The following is a 19809-nucleotide window of genomic DNA, read 5'->3' on the forward strand; positions in this document are numbered from 1 at the left end:
GCAAGTTTCTGTTACCTTCTTGAACATTCTGCTATACTGTAAGACTCTTCCCGTCCTCACTCCCACCATGAGCATGACAACTTTTGCCAATGGGCATTGCAATATTATATTCTCTCTTCAAAGCAAATTAAAAATAAATCATCTGCTTCAGAACTAAATAACCAAGAAGCCCACTCATTAGTCTTTTGGCCAACCTAAAATTGCAAAAAATGCCAATTCTTCACATATTCGCTGAAGATTTATCCCTCTTATCCTATTTGAACACTTCCCATATACTTACCTCCATGCCTATTAGAGTAGCATATGATGTACCTGTGTATACTTATCTGTACATACTTTTTCTAACTATTACTTTAAAGTTAAAAGAATTAACAGTTTGCAAATAAGTGCTATATTTGTTAAGGACAACACTTTGGGCAGAAGATGTTGTCCTCAATGGGAACTATTTGCTTCTGTTTGTAATCTTAGTGGGCAAAAGAGAGGCTGGCAGGGGAGCCTGTTGTAACATCTTGACAAATCCATTCCAAGGTAGGGGTCTAAAGTTCTTCCTTAGCATGAAACACTATATTCAACTCCTTTTCCCCCTCAAAGAAACACCTCAAACTACATTATTTTGTCATTATGTGAGTTTTATTTTAGATGCTACTGCTCATCCAGAGTTCCATTCTCCTTTGTCTTCATCTTGGTGGCCAGCTGAGTCTAAATATTTGGTTAAAGTTACCAGCAGTTAAATAGGTAGGTAGAGTGCACAGGTGGGTTGGAGGGGTGTGTAGTGTAATACTAACTGGTAACATATACAGTATGCACAGCTTTCTATAATTAATCCATGCATTTTTCCATTCATTATTTGTAAGGCAGTTTTAAAAAAAGATTTTCAAAACTCCACTGACCAGTTGTTCCTGAATAATAGTGGGCTGCTGGGGCTGTGCAAACGGCTTGGCTTTAATTAATATTTGCCTTTTCACAATATAAAATTACAGTACAATATAAAAATAATACATCTTTTCATCACAGGAACTCTTCAACACTGTCAAGTGCAATTTCAGTATTTTAATGCTTTGGGATTTAAGCTTCAGGTCCATTTTTAAAGTGCAAATTCTGCTGGGAGCAAGTTTCCAGAGTTTTCTTGGAGTATCGTGTTCTGTACAAAAGACTAAGCTCTTGATCTTGCTCCTCAGGAGGGTCTGCATTTTAAATGAGCAATGCTCTTTCCCCCTTCCTATGAGAGAGCCCATCCAATGGTTGTTAAGGATACTCCAGTTCCTCTTACTGTGGATGTAGTTAATGAGATGCCATAAATTTACATCATTAAGCTCTGAATTCATCTTTACATCTCACTCTGAGAGATAGGCCCAGTTCCATTTTCATAAGTGCTTTTCTCATTTTCCATTTTCTTCTTTTCATCCTCATCAAGTTGGGCTTCAATCTCAACTGGATCCACATAGGTGTAAAAATAAGCCATGATGGAAAATATAATGCAAACTGCCAACAGTAAAGCAGCAAACAGCACATATTCTGCCCACTGTAAAGAAACGAATGTTAACATTATTTATCTATAGACATTTCTATGATTCACTATCATAATGCTATTTTACTGTAAACAAGCAGACATTCCTAGACAATAATTCTATCTATCTCTCTATCTAGCTATATTCTCTCACTCACACACACACACACACACACACACACACACACACACACACACACACACACACACACACACACACACACACACACACATACAGAGAATTATGATGTGGCTTTAGAAGGGACTAGGTACCCAAATTAATGCACTTTGGACTTTTGAGATCTGTCCATCTATCTCATGTACATCTAAAAATAAACCAAAGTTTAAAGTCTGGACATGCTGAGAAGGCTTTGCAGTCTGTTCCAGGTGATGCTGTAGAGTTACTGATTGACTGCAGATGAATCTCTATACATTTCTCTGTCTAGTACTATATTTACCCTAGTGCAATGGTTTTCAACCTCTTTTCTTTGGAGACCCTTAAAAACTTGCGAATGGAGGTGCGGACCCCTTTGGAAATCTTAGACATAGTCTGTGGACCTTCCAGGTCTGTGGACCACAGGTTGAAAACCACTGCCCTAGTGGGAGCTAAACAGGCATGATCTTATTCCCACTGAAGTCTATGGCAAAACTTCTACTGATTGCAGTGACTGCAGTTCGAATCCTCACATTCACTCAACCTTTGTTCTGTGTTTGTACAACACCTTGTGCAATAGAACACTAGTCATGACGAAGTCTCCTAGGAACTACAGTAATACAAATATATAACAAATTAAATAAGTAAATAAATACTCGAGTGGAAAACCTTAATTAATCATGTTTTGTTTTCCTGCTGCTCAGCCTAGCAGGGGTCAGGAATGTCATAAAAGCCCACATTTAAGAAGGAGGACATTTTCCCCCCCTGAACTGAAGCCTTCTAATTGGAGTGGCACTGATACTTTCTGAAGGGATCCTGCCTAGTCCTCTTTGGCCAGAAGAACAGTGACTCTGATGCCAGGTGCTGAAGGTAGAGGTTTTTAAACAATGGGAGGGCAGAAAGGGACTCTGAGGGCCTCATCTGTGGATAGCAGAGGAACTCTGGTGGGTAGAGATTAAAAACATGTTTTTCATGGGCTGCCCTATTATTGTCCCATTAGCCCAGCTGAGCTTCTACCATTTGCAGGAGTAGTCTTCCCCTCCTCCTGTTCACTGTAGTAATTTCTCTTTTAGGATCCTCATTCAGGATGGAAGAATCCCATGCATTGCTACAGGCTTGGGACTGACTGGCTAAGAGGCAGTTCTGCACAAAAGAACCTGGGGATTACAGTGGATGAGAAGCTGGATATGAGTCAGCACTGTGCCCTTGTTGCCAAGAAGGCTAACAACATATTGGACTGCATTAGTCGGAGCATTGCCAGCAGATCAAGGGAAGTGATTATTCCCCTCTATCTGGCACTGATGAGGCCACATCTGGAGTACTGCATCCAGTTTTGGGCCTCCCACTACAGAAAGGATGTAGACAAATTGGAGAGAGTCCAGTGGAGGGCAACGAAAATGATTAGGGAACTGGGGCACATGAGTTATGAGGAGAGGCTGAGGGAACTGTGGTTATTTAGTCTGCAGAAGAGAAGAGTGAGGGGGGATTTGATAGCAGCCTTCAACTACCTGAAGGGGGGTTCCAAAGAGGATGGAGCTAGACTGTTCTCAGTGGTGGCAGATGACAGAACAAGAAACAATGATCTCAAGTTGCAGTATGGGAGGTCTAGGTTGGATATTAGGAAAAATGATTTCACTTGGAGGGTGGTGAAGCACTGGAATTGGTTACCCAGGGAGGTGGTGGAATCTCTCTCTTCAAAGTTTTTTAGGCCCAACTTGACAAAGCCCTGGCTGAGATGATATAGTTGGGGTTGGTTCTGCTTTGAGCAGGGGGTTGGACTAGATGACCTCCTGAGGTCTCTTCCAACCCTAATCTTCTATGATTTGCAACTTTCAAAAGGGCTGAACTAGCCTGTTTCATGAACAGTGCAGGAATTAGGAGTAGAAAAAGCTTGGGGGCACATAGCTGGCAGGAACTCCTAATAAGAATTTTTTAAAAGAAGAGTAGTTTTAAAATTAATCTTGGATGAACTAGAGCAGGGGTAGGCAACCTATGGCACAGGTGCCGAAGGCGGCACGCAAGTTGATTTTCAATGGCACTCACACTGCCCAGGTCCTGGCCACTGGTCCGAGGGGCTCTGCATTTTAATTCAATTTTAAATGAAGCTTCTTAAACATTTTAAAAACCTTATTTACTTTACCTACAACAATAGTTTAGTTATATATTATAGACTTATAGAAAGAGACCTTCTAAAAATGTTAAAATGTATTACTGGCACACAAAACCTTAAATTAGAATGAATAAATGAAGACTCGGCACACCACTTCTGAAAGGTTGCCGACCCCTGAACTAGAGAGTTCCAGCAGAATCTTAAGAAGGTGCTCCAGACTCCAATCCACCAACTATCTCTCTCCCATATGGTAAGGAAAGTGACTCTTCATGGTATGTAACCCAGGATATGGAGGAGCCCCTCCTCAGAATTGCATCTTAATATAGCACCCAGAAAATCTGGTCAGTGTATACTGTACAGTATACACATCAAACTTTATCTAAATAGGTCACAACAGCTTGTGTGATGTTAGTTACCCAATTATTTCAGTGTTCTTTATATGGTCTAGTGAGGCCTTTACATCTGACCTGAGGTCACTCAATTGTAAATGGTAATTCTGCATGGCTGACTGTGGGTTTCAATGACTCTCCTCCAGCTAGTGGGGTTTTTTTTGTAAATCACATGCTCTTGTCTTGTTATAAAACTACAAATCCACCACAGTAATGAAGTGATGCGAAAAGAATGTTAGGAGGCTTATCTATGATTGTTCTCCCCTGTACCATAGCTGTATAGTATACTGAACTGATATAGTAAGCAATAAGAATACACTATACCAATACAGTTTTGGGCTAATGTCTATTTACCTGCTCACTGAGTTTTGATGCCCCAGCCACAATAAGAACAATGATGTTACCAACAGCCACAGTCAGCAGCCAGCCTGCCTGAAGCACCGATTTCATGTTGGAAGGTGCCTGCAGAAACAAGATATTTAACTGAATTGCTTTGCACTTTAACACATCTTATAAAAGTAGATTATGCAGGTTTATGTTCGATCTTCAAAGTTTAGCTGATTCTTAACATTAACCTGGGTAAAGAATGTGAGCAAAGCCAAATAGCAAAAATTAAGATGTTTGTACACAAATGCGAGGAGCTTAGGTAACAAAATGGAGGAACTAAAGTTACTGATGCAGGAACTGAAACTGGATATTATAGGGATAACAGAAACATGGTGGAATAGTAGTCATGACTGGAGTACAGGTATTGAAGGGTATGTTCTGTTTAGGAAAGACAGAAATAAAGACAAAGGTGGTGGAGTAGCATCATATATCAATTATGAGGTAGACTGTAGAGAAATAAGAAGGGATGGAATGGATAAGACAGAGTCTGTCTGGGCAAAAATCACATTAGGGAAGAAAGCTACTAGAGCCTCCCCTGAGACAGTGCTTGGAGTGTGCTACAGACCACTGGGATCTGATTTGGATATGGATAGAGACATTTTTAATGTTTTTAATTAAGTAAATACTAATGGGAATTGTGTGATCATGGGAGATTTTAACTTCCCAGATATAGATTGGAGGACAAATGCTAGTAATAGTCATAGGGCTCAGATTTTCCTAGATGCGATTGCTAATGGATTCCTTCACCAAGTAGTTGCTGAACCAACAAGAGAGGATGCCATTTTAGATTTGGTTTTGGTGAGTAATGAGGACCTCATAGAAGAAATGGTTGTAGGGAACAACCTTGGTTCGAGCGATCATGAGCTATTTCAGTTTAAACTAAATGGAAGAATAAACAAAAATAGATCTGTGACTAGGGTTTTTGATTTCAAAAGGGCTAACTTAAAAAAATTAAGGAAATTAGTTAGGGAAGTGGATTGGATTGAAGAACTTGTGGATCTAAAGGTGAAGGAGGCCTGGAATTATCTTAAGTCAAAGTTGCAAAAACTATCAGAAGCCTGCATCCCAAGAAAGGGGAAAAAAATTCATAGGCAGGAGTTGTAGACCAAGCTGGATGAGCAAGCATCTCAGAGAGGTAATTAGGAAAAAGCAGAAAGCCTACAAGGAATGGAAGATGGGAGCGATCAGCAAGGAAAGTTACCTTATTGAGGTCAGAACATGTAGGGATAAAGTGAGAAAGGCCAAAAGCCCTGTAGAGTTGGACCTTGCAAAGGGAATTAAAACCAATACTAAAATGTTCTATAGACATATAAATAAGAAGAAAACAAAGAAAGAAGTGGGACCGCTAAACACTGAGGATGGAGTGGAGGGTAAGGATAATCTAGGCATGGCCCAATATCTAAACAAATACTTTGCCTCAGTCTTTAACGAGGCTAATGAGCTTAGGGATAATGGTAGGATGACAAATGGGAATGAGGCTATGGAGTTAGATATTACGACATCCAAGGTAGAAGCCAAATTCGACCAGCTTAATGGGACTAAATTGGGGGGCCCAGATAATCATCATCCAAGAATATTAAAGGAACTGGCACATGAATTGCAAGCCCATTAGCAAGAATTTTTAATGAATCTGTAAACTCAGGGGTTGTACCGTATGTCTGAAGAATTTCTAACACAGTTCCTATCTTTAAGAAAGGGGGGAAAAGTGATCTGGGCTCTACAGGCCTGTTAGTTTGACATCCGTAGAATGCAAGGTCTTTGAAAAAAATTGAAGGAGAAAGTAGTTAAGGACATTCAGGTCAATGGTAACTGAGACAAAATACAACATGGTTTTACAAAAGGTAGATCGTGCCAAACCAACCTGATCTCCTTCTTTGAGAAGGTAACAGATTTTCTAGACAAAGGAAATGCAGTGGATCTAATTTACCTCAATTTCAGTAAGGCATTTGATACAGTTCCACATGGGGAATTATTAGCTAAATTGGAAAAGATGGGGATCAATATGAAAATTGAAAGGTGGATAAGGAACTGTTTAAAGTGGAGACTACAGCAGGTCGTACTGAAAGGTGAACCATCAAGTTGGAGGGAGGTTACTAGTGGAGTTCCTCAGGGATTGGTTCTGGGACCAATCTTATTTAATCTTTTTATTACTGACCTTGGCACAAAAAGTGGAATGGGCTAATAAAGTTTCCGGATGACACAAAGCTGGGAGGTATTGCTAATACAGAAAAGGACTGGGACATCATACAGGAAGATCTGGATGACCTTGTAAACTGGAGTAATAGTAATAGGATGAAATTTAATAGTGAAAAAGTGCAAGGTCATGCATTTAGGGATTAATAACAAGAATTATTGTTATAAGCTGGGGACGCATCAATTAGAAGTAACAGAGAAGGAGAAGGACCTTGGAGTATTGTTTAATCACAGGATGACTATGAGCCGCCAATGTGATATGGCTGTGAAAAAAGCTAATGCGGTCTTGGGATGCATCAGGCGAGGTATTTCCAGTAGAGATAAGGAGGTGTTAGTACCGTTATACAAGGCACTGGGGAGACCTCATATGGAATACTGTGTGCAGTTCTGGTCTCCCATGTTTAAGAAGGATGAATTCAAACTGGAACAGGTACAGAGAAGGGCTACTAGGATGATCCGAGGAATGGAAAACCTGTCTTATGAAAGGAGACTCGAAGAGCTCAGCTTGTTTAGCCTAACCAAAAGAAGGCTGAGGGGAGATATGATTGCTCTATCTAAATATATCAGAGGGATAAATACCAGGAAGGGAGAGGAATTATTTAAACTTAGTACCAATGTGGACACAAGAACAAATGGATATAAACTGGCCATCAGAAAGTTTAGACTTGAAATTAGATGATGGTTTCTAACCATCAGAGGAATGAAGTTCTGGAACAGGCTTCCAAGGGGAGCAGTGGGGGCAAAAGACATATCTGGCTTCAAGACTAAGCTTGATAAGTTTATGGAGGGATGGTATGATGGGATAGCCTAATTTTGGCAATTAATTGGTGTTTGAGTATTATCTGTAAATATGTAATCTGTAAATGGCCTGTGATGGGATATTAGATCGGGCGGGATCTGAGTCACTATAGAGAATTCTTTCCTGGGTGTCTGGCTGGTGAGTTTTGCCCACATGCTCAGGGTTTAGCTGATCACCATATCTGGGGTCGGGAAGGAATTTTCCTCCAGGGAAGATTGGCAGAGGCCCTGAGGGTTTTTCGCCTTCCTCTGCAGTGTTGGGCACAGGTCACTTACTGGAAGATTCTCTGCACCTTGAAGTCTTTAAACCATGATTTGAGGACTTCAGTGGCTCAGACACAGGTTTCATACAGGAGTGGGTGGGTGAGATTCTGTGGCCTGCGTTGTGCAGGATGTCAGACTAATGGGGATCATAATGGTCCCTTCTGATTCTATGAAATGCTCCTGTTTTTTATTTAAAGAATTGTGGGAAGGGCAGGGAAAGATTGTGGAAGCAGTAAATTTCCAGTATTGCTTATAATACTGCACATATTGTGCACAATGAGTGATTAACGAGCATATTTTACATATGACACAAACTCATTGGTTACAAAATTGTTGCTGAAACCAGAGTTCACAATAACAAATCAAATTATATCTGTCTAGGTACTTATTAGGTACCCATCACAACAGTATATGAGCACAACATGTTACGGTACATATACTATTCATAAAAATGAAAGGAAAAGGACATAAAAAAGAAAAAGCACTCGTGGCTAATATGTGAGACAAATTGGAGTGTCTTAAAAATAAGGGGAGAGATTATTTAGGGTGATATAAATAGGTACACAATTAAACTGACGCAAAGGGCTCTTCTTTCAGTTTAAATAAGATTTGTTTTGTTTTAGCTTAAATTGACAAGGGACGCTTTGAAGCTAAAACAAAATAAACCATTCTGAAATAAGTGTGTCCATACAGGTGTTAAAAAGCAATTTAAATTAAACCAGCACAATGTATGCGTGTAGACAAGGTCTCAGTATCTATTCATTCTGGTTTTAGCTTTTCTCCACCCAGAGCTGGCTCCATAACAAGAAGCAGTACAGCCTTGGTGCTAAAAGTTTCCATTGGCAGGCAGTTTGTGTGATGGAGTGACCTGAAGACTGGTGTTCAGATCATCTGCTACTGTAAATCAAATAGTCTGAAATCAACACAGAAGTCATTGAAAAATGCTAATTTATGCCAACAAAAAAAATCTGGCAACTTCTGATTCACATAATGACGGTGATGATTATTTTTCTTTAGTGATAGTCTAATTGTTTTTCTGTCTGCTTGGTGAAACCATTACATTCATCAGTAAAAGGTAAAGACATATCTCAGGAATACTAATGTTATTGACGGAAACCTCCTACCTGAGAATAGGAAAATGCCAGTCCAGTGACAGAGAAGACCACTTCACCACATGTCATAATGAAGTATTGAGGGATCTGCCAAGCCATGTGAACTGTATTGGGCGGGATATCTTCAACATATCTGAGTGCTAGTGTGTTGTTGTTACACTGAAATAATGATGATGAAAATGGTACATTAGAAAACAATGATGAAAATGCTGCACGTTTTCTAAAGATAAAAATATGCTATGAGAGTTTCATCAGGGAGCAACCCTCCCAACTATGTTAAAATATATCAACAGTGTATAGAGAATTTTAAATTAGCGATCATTTTGTGACTGAGTCCATATTAAGACCTTGAAGCCCTGGGTATCTGACCAGGCTCTAGGTTTTTAAGTCTGTTAGGCAGAAACTAGAACCCCTATTAACTGATTCACCATACCTATTTTGACTCAGAATGCAACCCATTACCTCCATTATTATTTTTATAGTTTATTAAAACTACATTAGATAAAATATTCTAATATATGAGATAAGTCCATGTAGTTATTTTATATTTTATCAATTGCAGGTAATTTGTTCAATGGCAATTACACTACTTTTTAATTTTGTTTTAATACAAAAGTAATTCTGCATCTTTTAGCAGCACTGGCAACTTACCCCTTGAATTACAATAGTGTATGCACTGCCATATCCAAATGATATTGACTGATTTTTGCAAGTCAGTGAATTGTCTCCAACAACAACTATCTCTTTTCTGAAAAACAAAGAAGTTAATCTAAATAACTCTGGAATTAATTGTACTTACATAATAATACTATGAATTCCATGTACTTTTTCTGAGGACAAAGACTATTTTTTCCCTGGAAGTCTTTGGATTAAGATAAAGAAAATACTTACACGCCTCTTGAAAAGGATGTATAATTGGTGGCAGAAAAATTCATCACATCTTCAAGATGAGTACTACCCATTGTGATGTTGATGGTTGAAGCCAAATTGTTTATAAATCTTTACAAAACAAAAAAAATATAATACTTACTTATAAACATGGCAACATAAGTAACACTTACACAAAGCTAACATTCTTTACATTATATACTGGCAATGCAACACATATTTGAAATTATTTTCCTCCCCATCTCATTTGAATAGATTTTGATCATTTTTAAATAACATTTTCTCTTCTCTTTAAAAATGTATAGCTGATGCAAGAAGCAAAACAGAATCTATCCCCCTTTCCAGATGAGTCAATAAGTTAAAACCTATTTTTTTCAGTAACAAATGAAGATTCAGGTTGAAGATGCACAGGAAGCAGAAACAAGATATTGGACTATAAAGATGCCATTTTTACAAGCAGCTGAAGTAAAGCAAATGTTTATTAACGATACCTGATTTGATTTTTTCCATCTTCTGACTTTGATGTAAGGCCATCAAGCAGCTGGTGGAAAAGACAATTATCATGAATAAGATATTTGTGTTGGTATCTTTGACATGCTATGATGCGCACTATTATGTACCAAAATCCACTATCTCTTGCTTCAGAATAAGACTCCAAGGGTAGATCCACAGAATTAGGCCAGTGTCTAACTGCTGCTTTTAGTCCTAAATACAAAACGTAAATCCTCATAACCTCAGCTGCCATCTAACTCTGTAAGCAACTAAATTTCCACTGGTAAAGTCCCCATGGCACCTAACTTTCTCCTGGTGGGGACGTGCTAAGACTCCTTAATCCTACTGTTCAGCTAACACCTCAGCCCCAATTGGATCCCCATATATCTCACCTGTGGGGCCTGATTTGGTAGTCATTCTCAAAGGTTGTCTACCAGGTTGGACCCCAAACAAAACAGAAGAGGAGGTGATACCAGTGCTTCCCTTACACTTAATAAAGCAGGATATGGGAGAGACCCAGGTTCAAATCCCCACTATGCCTGAGCTGGAGCAAGGATTGAACACAGGACTCCTACCTCACTGCCCTAACCACTGGGCTGTACAGTATTTTGGGATGGGCCTCTCTCAACCTCTCCTGTTGAAGCCATTCCACTTTGTATGAAATATTTAAATATTAATTGGGCCAGAGAGAGAGAGAGTAACAATGACTCTCTAGGGCACTCACTTATGAGACCCAGATTCCAATCCCTACTCCGATGGCAAAGTATTTCATAAAAAGTGGAACAACTTCAAGAAACGAGTATAGTCTATAGCTCAGTGGTTGGGGGCACTCACATGGAACATAAGAGAGTTACATTCAAATACCTGCTCCAGCCCACGCAGAGAGATAGAGAGAGAACTGAACCACAGGCTTCCACATTCTGGGTGAGTGGTCTAACTACTGGGCTTAAAAGTGGCACTATCGCCTCCTAATTTTTATTTATTTATTTTGTGAAAAAGGACTGACTTAAGCGCCTAAATTGAGGAGATGGTTCATGGCTGTGAATCCGTAGCAGAGGGAGGTGCCTTCTGCGAGTCCAGAGATGGGCACCTACCTCTGGCATTTCCTATTGATTAGCTTGGGAAACCCGCCCCCCACACCCCAATCAGCTTGCTGACTTTTGTGAATTCCTTTCTTAGAGTCTTACTTTCCCTATGCACTGGATAGGGAGATGTGCTGCTTAACTCAGGGCTGTGGATTCCACGAGGTGACAGGGCACCTCAATTCTAGGTGCTGTATCACGGAGGCCTGGTCAACACTGAAAATTTAGATCAACATAGCTATGTCACTCAGGAGTGTGAAAAATTCACATCCCTGCATGCTGTAGCTATTCCAATCTAACCCCTGGGGTAGATGTGAGCAAGTCAACAGAAGAATGTTTCTACCAAGCTCACTACCACTGATCAAGGAGGTAGATTATCTATGCCAATGGAAAAGCCCATGCCATCACTGTAGGAAGCATCTATACTACAGTGTTACAGCAGCATCGCTACAGTGTCGTAGCTGTGCTGCAATAGCACTAAGTCCCTTTTGTGGACCTACCTCTGAGTCTCCTCTTTAGAGTTTTGTTAATACATGTGATTGTTGTGACGCATGAAACTAAGACCATCCATTTAAAATTATTTATGTTTATCCAGAAATGTTTAAACTATATATTAAATTACATTAAACTTCACTTGAGATTAAAACTCTCCATTTAAGCAGATTGGAAGGATATACTAACTAGGAATTAAACGAGCTTACCAATTCAGTTTGGATGCCACCTGTATTTTTTAGTATAAGAGTATGACGTTCTTTTTCCAGAAAATTAAGAGGCTGATTTAAGATTTGATTTCCATAGGCTATATTCATTCCTGTTAAGCTAGTAGTGTCGAATGTCATATAGTTTGTCTATAAAAAAAAAATAAAAATAAAGAACATTTGCTATGTATATTCACATAACTGTGATTCTGTCTATGCATTTATCAGGACTCTGCTGACTCAAGAATTCTGAAATTTATTAGGTATGCTGCACATGGTCTCTGGTACTTCATACATGTCTCATAAATCCCACTGAAGATTTTTGTTGTTTTCTGCATCTAAACCACTTTAATCATTTTGTCCATAAATGGTTTTGGTTCATTTCTTCACATAGACCTCTCCACCCCCACACAATCCCATTTTGGGTTGAGACCCCCACGGTTACAATACCATGACATTTCAGACTTAAATATCTGAAATCATTAAATTTATGATTTTTTAAATCCTGTGACAATGAAATTAACCAAAATGGACCATGAATTTGGTAGGGCCCTATTCATATTGTGTGGGAAAAGAAGTATCTCTGCATTGCTAAACCTCCCTAAGAACTGGTACTGGTTAACATCCTTGTTGAAAGTCTCAGCAGACAATCCAAAGACTGAATGGTATGGAGGCTGCACTATCCTTGAATGCTGCCTCCAGGACATGGTTGAGGCACATTGGCACTGCCATGTGGAAAATCCTGTATTGTCTCTGTTGGTGCTGGACCTATACCATGGTTAAACAGAGGACTTCACTCCTGTGTATCAATTTAACATCTGGTGGGAGCAACAAATTTACTTAGAAAATCATCAGCACTTCCACATACTGCTGTGAATGAAACTCTTGGTACTCTGACGTCTGGGTGAAGGAAGAAATGAACCAATTATGTGAATTTCAACAGTGGGAGGTTGCTGTGGGGAATATTGTGATGCTGCCTTCAGAGTTGGGCAGCCAGAAGGCATCTGCAGGCCGGGCACCCAGCTCCTGAAGGCAACACCACTTCCAACAGCAGAGCAGAAGGAAGGATGGCAATACCATACCAGTGACACACACTTTCAGAGCTGGATTCCCAGCCAGCAACCATGGAACTTCCTGCATCTGGGAAAGGTTCCCGGAGATGAATCTGAGATGAAGCCTAGGGAGTGGCCCATGCAGAGGAAGAGGAAGTCCTGTCCTTCCCTAGCCCCTCCAGGACTAGCAGCAGGAGCTCAGCACTTGTGAATTAAAGGATCCTTGTGCAGGCTATGTGTGTGTGTGTAGGGAGAGGGAAGGTTTGATGACGGCACCCCGCTGACCATGGTGTCCTGCACAGTAGCCCACTAGACCACCTGTAAGGCCAGCACTCTCCCAGCCCCCCATACCATGCCACCTCATTTCTGCACTGCTGCTGGCATCACCGCTTCCTTCAAAGCTGGGCTCCCGGCCAGCAGCCACCACACTCTGGCGGCTCAATTCTGTGAAATCTCCCCTACAATAGCCAAATTTCAGAGTCTGTGACGTGTTTTTCATGGCTGTGAATTTGATAGGGCCCTAACTATGAGTATGTAAAGTACAATGGGCCCTGACTTCAATTGAAGGCCCACGGTGCTACTGTAATAGAAATTAATATCAGTAATGCAGACGGATATTTGTCAGCTAGAACTGGACTGAGATGACAAACTAATTTCACAAAGACCAACCACTAGCCAGCAGATGGTAATAACTTTTATTCACCACAGACTTATCCTGAATTGGATTTGAACTGATACTCTACAGGTGGAAGACTGTCCATCCCACTGCTAAACCTTAAAACCACCCAGTCCCTCCAGAAGCATTATTTCATAGATATCACTTACACAGAAGTGAAAAATTGACCTAAGTTAGGGTGTGGAGTGAGTTCCCCTTTCTGCAGGAAAGAAATAGACTGTTTGATGACAAGAAGAGCAAGATGACCTGAAAACATAAAACTAAATCTTGATAACTCTCACCAACTTCTCATGCTAATAAACTTTTTTGGTCCTCTGTTTAGCAGGAAAGAAAGGCTAATGGCAGATGACATCAAAAGGCTGAGGTGTTTAGTATTTATTTTGCTTCAGTCTTCACTAAAAAGGTTAATGGTGACCAGATATTTAACACAATTAATATGACCATCAGGGAAGGAATACAAGCCAAAATAGGGGAAGAATAGGTTAAAGAATATTTAGATAAGTTAGATGTATTCAATTCACCAGGACCTGACGAAATTCAACCTAAGGTACTTAAGGAACTAGCTAAAGTAATCTCAGAACCATTAGCCAGTATCTTGGAGAACTCATGGAGGATGATGGGTGAGGTCCCAGAGGACCAGAAAAGGGAAAATATAGTACCTATCATTAAAAAGGGTACCAGGGCTGCACAGAGGTTTTGAGGGGTCCAGGGCAAAATCTGAAACTGAGGCCTCCACCCTTCCAAAAAATTTGCAGCCATAGAAATCATTAAACCAAGGGCACAAAACACTGAAGGGAGGCAGTGTGGAAGGGGAGTTGGAGAGCAAGCCTGTCCTGCATTCACCCTGCCAGCAGCAGCAGCTTCTGTCCTGTGGGGATGGGCTCAGCTCCCTGCACCAGGCATTACAATCTGAAGCATGGCACTGCAGTACCACTCAAGTTTGGCCCAGCCGACCCTCTGTCATGAGGGAGGGGTGGCTGGGCCAGGGCCACCCAGAGGATTTTGGGGGTCTGGAGTCTTCGGTGGCGGGGAGCCCCCGCTTCAGCGGTAATTCGGCGGTGGGGGGCCCTTCTGTTCTGGGACTCGCCGCCGAAGTGCCCCGAAGACTCGCAGCGGGGGCCCCCCGCTGCCAAATTGCCGCCAAAGCAGGACTCACTGCTGAAGTGCAACTGCATCTTTGGCAGTAATTCGGCGGCGGGGGGCCCCCGCAATGGGTCCTTGGGGCACTTCAGCGGCAGGTCCCAGAACAGAAGGGCCCTCCCACCACCGAATTACCGCCAAAGACCCAGTCGCACTTCAGCGGCGGGTCCCGCTTTGGTGGTAATTCGCCGGTGGGGGGGTCCTTCTGCCCCGGAGCGGAAGGACCCCCCCACTGGCGAAGACCGAGAGTGTAAGAAGCTCCGGGGGCCCAGGCCCTGCAAGAGTTTTCCGGCCCCCCAGAGTGAGTGAAGGACCCCGCTCCAGGGGCCCGAAAAACTCTCCTGGGAGCCCCTGCGGGGACCAGGGCAAATTGCCCCTTTTGCCCCCCCTCTGGGTGGCCCTGGGCTGGGCATGAACTCAGTGGCACTGTGACCCCGTGCACCAGGTTGCAAAACCACTTGGTTTGGGGCACCCCTCTTCAGGAGGGGGCTTAGGGCAAACTGGTTCTTTTGCTTGCCCCCACATGGGTGGTCCTTAAGGGGAACAAAGAAAACACGGGGAATTATAGACCAGTCAGCCTAACTTCGATACTTGGAAAGATACTAAGACAAATTATTAAAATCAACATTGTAACCAACTAGAAGATATAGGGTAATAAGTAATAGCCAATATAGATTTGTCAAGACCAAATCATGTCAAACCAACCTAATTTCCTTATTTGACAGGTTTACTGGCCTAGTGGATAGGTGAGAAGCAGTAGATGTGATATATCTTAATTTCAGTAAGGCTTCTGACACGGTCCCACATGTTATTCTTATAAGCAAACTAGGGAAATGTAGTTTAGATGAAATTACTATAAAATGGCTTCAAAACTGCTATAAAGACCACACTCAAGAGTAGTTACCAATGGTTGTTGGAAGGTGTAGCTACTAGGTAGTAAGCTGTTTTTTTACAAAATGATTAGTGACTTTTTTCCAAATTTGTATTAAAAAGTTTTTAAACATTGTTGAATTGGTTATCAATTTTTTCATTTACTAAAATGCAGATTTTCAGTATACAAAACATATTAAAAAAAAACTTGTGAAAAATTTAGACAATAAGTTTTACATTTTTTTACTAACTCTAATCATTACTCTTTCTACCGCCATCAGGGATTCCACAGAAATATTTTTCAACTCCAGGGCCAAAGTCAACTTTTGCAACATCAGTGCCTAAATTTATACTTTGATTTGGGATTGGCCTTCTTTTTGGAAGTCTGGAGAGTTTTCTTGGTGAAAAAGAGTGAAAGAAATTAAACAGTAAATAATAATATTAATATAATATAATTAATTTAATTATTAATAGAATCACAACTGACCTTATTTACTTATGAAGAAAATTGACATTTGCATGACAAATACCTCTGATTAACACACATGGTGACAACATGTTTCCATGTGCTTCTTCATCCTTTATACTAGAAAGCCTAAGAAAAAGAACTCCTTTTTTCTCAGCAAGACTTCCACAACCCCATAAACCTATTACCATTTTCTTTCTGTGGTTTGTTGTCAACATCAGGACCCTTCGGGACTCAGGTACAGGCATCAGGGGCTCCCAGGCTCTCTCACAGTCTACAAACAGGCCATATTCTGAATTCCCTTTTCATCCTATCTTCTGTCCCATTTACAACAGGTGATGACTAACCAGGGTGTAACCCATAAGTGGGACCCTCCAGCAGGAAGGTATCTGACCCTCTGTGTTCAGGCCAAGAGAGAACCAGGCTCCATTTTCCACTTCCCAACCATTCTGACAAGAGAAGCCATCATTTTAGTGGATAAAATGGCCTTTGTAACTGTGTGCACTAGATTTAGTACAGCCATATGCATTTTCATTTCTTCCACAAGTTCTACCCTACCTAGCTTTTAATGTTATCCTCTTTTCCATTGTCTGCATATATCACTATAACAAAATGCACTCTGGTCTTTTTATAAATTTCTATAGATAGCTAATCATTTTGAGTGAAGTTCATCCCTGGATACGAAGCCAGCATAGGGCTATTTAAGTCTCCCCCCTCCTCTGAAAAAGGACATAAAGCAAGATGGAACTATATTAGTTACACCAGCTGATGATCTAGTCCTTTAATCTTATCTTAACAAGCAGTGTTGAAAGTAAAACTCAGTGTATTCCAATGGATTCACAATTAAATCAACAGCATTTCACTCTTAATTTGTGACATCACATAGCTCTGGGGTTGTGTCACACTTACCCTCCACTCAAAACAAATCTAGAAGGTCAGATGTGCAATATATTCTTCAACAAACCAAACAACTAAGTCTTCTGATTTTAACGTTGAACTTCAATTAAAATTAAAACCCATAACAAAGACAGATAAGCTGTCAAGGAACTCTTCTAGCTTATTATTTTATCATAGATCACATATATTCTATGACACATATATACCGATACATGCCTTTCCCTCTATTTTTATAAAACATTCTAGGTTAATTCATATAGAAAGAAATAATTAATTGCCATGGTTTGGGACCATTTGCACGCTCACCAAAATCTGTACAGTAATTAAAAAGCTAAATAGCAATATCATCATTTGGTGTGTTCGGCTTAACCTACATCGATTTGCACTTGTACCAGTGCAGCAGCAACAAAGCCAGAGATGCAAGAAACATACCAACTGTAATCTTCCTCAGGGGCCTAGCATAGCAACCAAAAAACATGAATTTTAGGAGTAGTATTATCCAAAATTCAGCTGTGAGTTTCCATTTCACTATGGAGCACTTAAGATGACCATTGATAGTATATTTATCCCCTGTGAGTACTGATATGGTTTACAGAAAATACTCTTTTAAGCCTTACATAATCTCAGTGTTAGTTTCCAGTTACCCTTTAGGGAAATGTAGACTCCTTGAAATTACATCACTAGTCCATTTAATAATCTGTTGCTCAAGATCTATATGGCTCATTTCTATGATTAGCATCATCTGAACAAGTATTAAGTTTGCACAGTTGACCTAAAAGTCTGATTTACTCAGAAGGGAATTTAACTCATTTAATGCTGCAAAGAATAAAAAAAGCTACAGAAGGGCATAGTTATGGCCTGTACAAAAGGAAGTTTACTATTATGCATATACTACTATGTTAAAATCTGAAAGTACTGAACTAATAAAAAATTCAGAGAGATATGGTTTTTAGGTCTAATGACATTTTAAGAAATTATTAAATTTAGTACCATGGCAATAAAAGTCAGTCTAGGTAGCGGCGGCAACCAGCGCTCACAAGCGCAACGCCTGGTGTCGCAAACCGTGGTGGGGCGGCCTGGTGGCCCTGCGAGAGCGGCACTCCAGGCAGCCTTTGGCAGCATGCCTGTGGGAGGTCCACCAGTCCTGCGAATTCGGTGGCAGGTACACCGAATCCACAGGACTGGCGGAGCTCCTGCAGGCATGCCGCCAAATCCGCGGGACCGGGGACCTCCCGCAGGCAAGCCACCGAAGGCTGCCTGACTGCCGTGCTTGGGGTAGCAAAAAAGCTAGATCCTCCTCTGAGTCTAGGGCAGGGATCAGCAACTTTTGGCATGCGTGAAGCAGCGTGGGCCGAGGGATGTGCTGGCTGTCGCTTCCCGACGTCCCCATTGGCCTGGAGCGGCAAACCGCGGCCACTGGGAGCCATGATCGGCTGAACCTGCCAAAGGTTGCCAGTCTATTTATGGCATCAAATGATGGCTGTGGAGAGCCCATGTATGAAGGAGCCAAGTAAAATTTTCATTCCAGTAAAGAACATGAAACATGTCTCTCTGATGTAATCAAAATCTTAGTGGGAAGAGGATGGGAGGGTCAGCAGGTTTGCAACAGGGGAAGTTCACATTCTCACAACAATTTTCATAAATGGATAAAAGCAAACTGTAATAAATGGGTCAGAAAAGAACAGTACACAGTCAGGAAGTTTGATTTTTAAATTTCTCTTACTATTTCTTTATTTGATACTAAATTTATCAATTATGCCCATACATCTGTTTCTTGGGCACACCACAGTTGTAGTACTAGAAACGTGGGTTCTAGACTTATATAAAATCAATGAGGAAAGCAAGAGAATCAGAGAAAAAACTCAGGAATATACTGTAAATGCCCAAAACAGGGAACTTTAATTTGAAACCCCGTAAAAAATTAATTAATTAATTAATTAAAAATTCCAGTAACAAAATTCATATCACGTCTTTATAATGAATCACCCCTTCCTAGACTCAGTTATGAGAGAGCATCTGGCTGAATTCTAGCCTAATTTTATGTCTTCCTGACACTGAGTCTTAACCTAGAATGACTCCTAAAAATGGGAGATCCATTTTATAGTGTATAGAATTATCTAGATTTAGGGGGAAAGTTCTTTTTTTCAGTGAGTTAACACAAATCAAGCTAACTTAACACACTTGAAAACTCTATTAAGCCAGCTTGATTGAGCTAACTCAGTGGAAAAAAGTACTCTTTTCTCTTAGTTGTTTCAGTCAATGAACCTTTTCCATCTTTCCAAACTGCATTCCTATCCATGCTGTACTGCTAGTAACAGATGGTGCTACATGGAGATATACATAGCAACACTCTCAGCTAAAGATTGTGAGGAAATGGTTTTCCTGTTCCATTAAGATTTTTGAGAGTTCAAAAGTTTTCCTGTCTTGGTTCTGGGCAAAAAGTTAAAATCTCAAAAATCCTTATGAACCAAAAAAAATTTTTTTTACCATTTTGGGTCAATTAAAATATTCTGTTTTGATAATTTTTGTTTTAAATTTGCCCTTCTTTGCAACATTTTTTTCAGTATAAATAGTTTAAATTTTGAAAGTAGTCATTTTGATTCATAAAAATGAAAATTTTAACTTTGACACTCT

The 19809-nt window shown here is 40.5% G+C and overlaps 1 protein-coding gene across 1 annotated transcript in view; it reads right to left on the reverse strand.

Annotated features, from left to right (window-relative positions):
• Positions 1-1327: 1327 nt before the first annotated feature.
• The window catches only part of SLC15A1 (solute carrier family 15 member 1), a 44271-nt gene continuing 25789 nt past the window's right edge, over positions 1328-19809 (reverse strand). Inside the window, 12 exon segments of the mRNA XM_030545589.1 lie at positions 1328-1522; positions 4515-4622; positions 8927-9073; positions 9566-9662; positions 9806-9913; positions 10294-10343; positions 12078-12224; positions 16085-16111; positions 16113-16165; positions 16168-16209; positions 17546-17587; positions 17590-17630. Coding sequence (XP_030401449.1) covers positions 1328-1522; positions 4515-4622; positions 8927-9073; positions 9566-9662; positions 9806-9913; positions 10294-10343; positions 12078-12224; positions 16085-16111; positions 16113-16165; positions 16168-16209; positions 17546-17587; positions 17590-17630 — 1057 coding nt within the window.

The sequence above is a fragment of the Gopherus evgoodei genome, chromosome 1, assembly GCF_007399415.2.
Source record: "Gopherus evgoodei ecotype Sinaloan lineage chromosome 1, rGopEvg1_v1.p, whole genome shotgun sequence".
In the NCBI taxonomy this organism is placed as follows: Eukaryota; Metazoa; Chordata; order Testudines; family Testudinidae; genus Gopherus; species Gopherus evgoodei.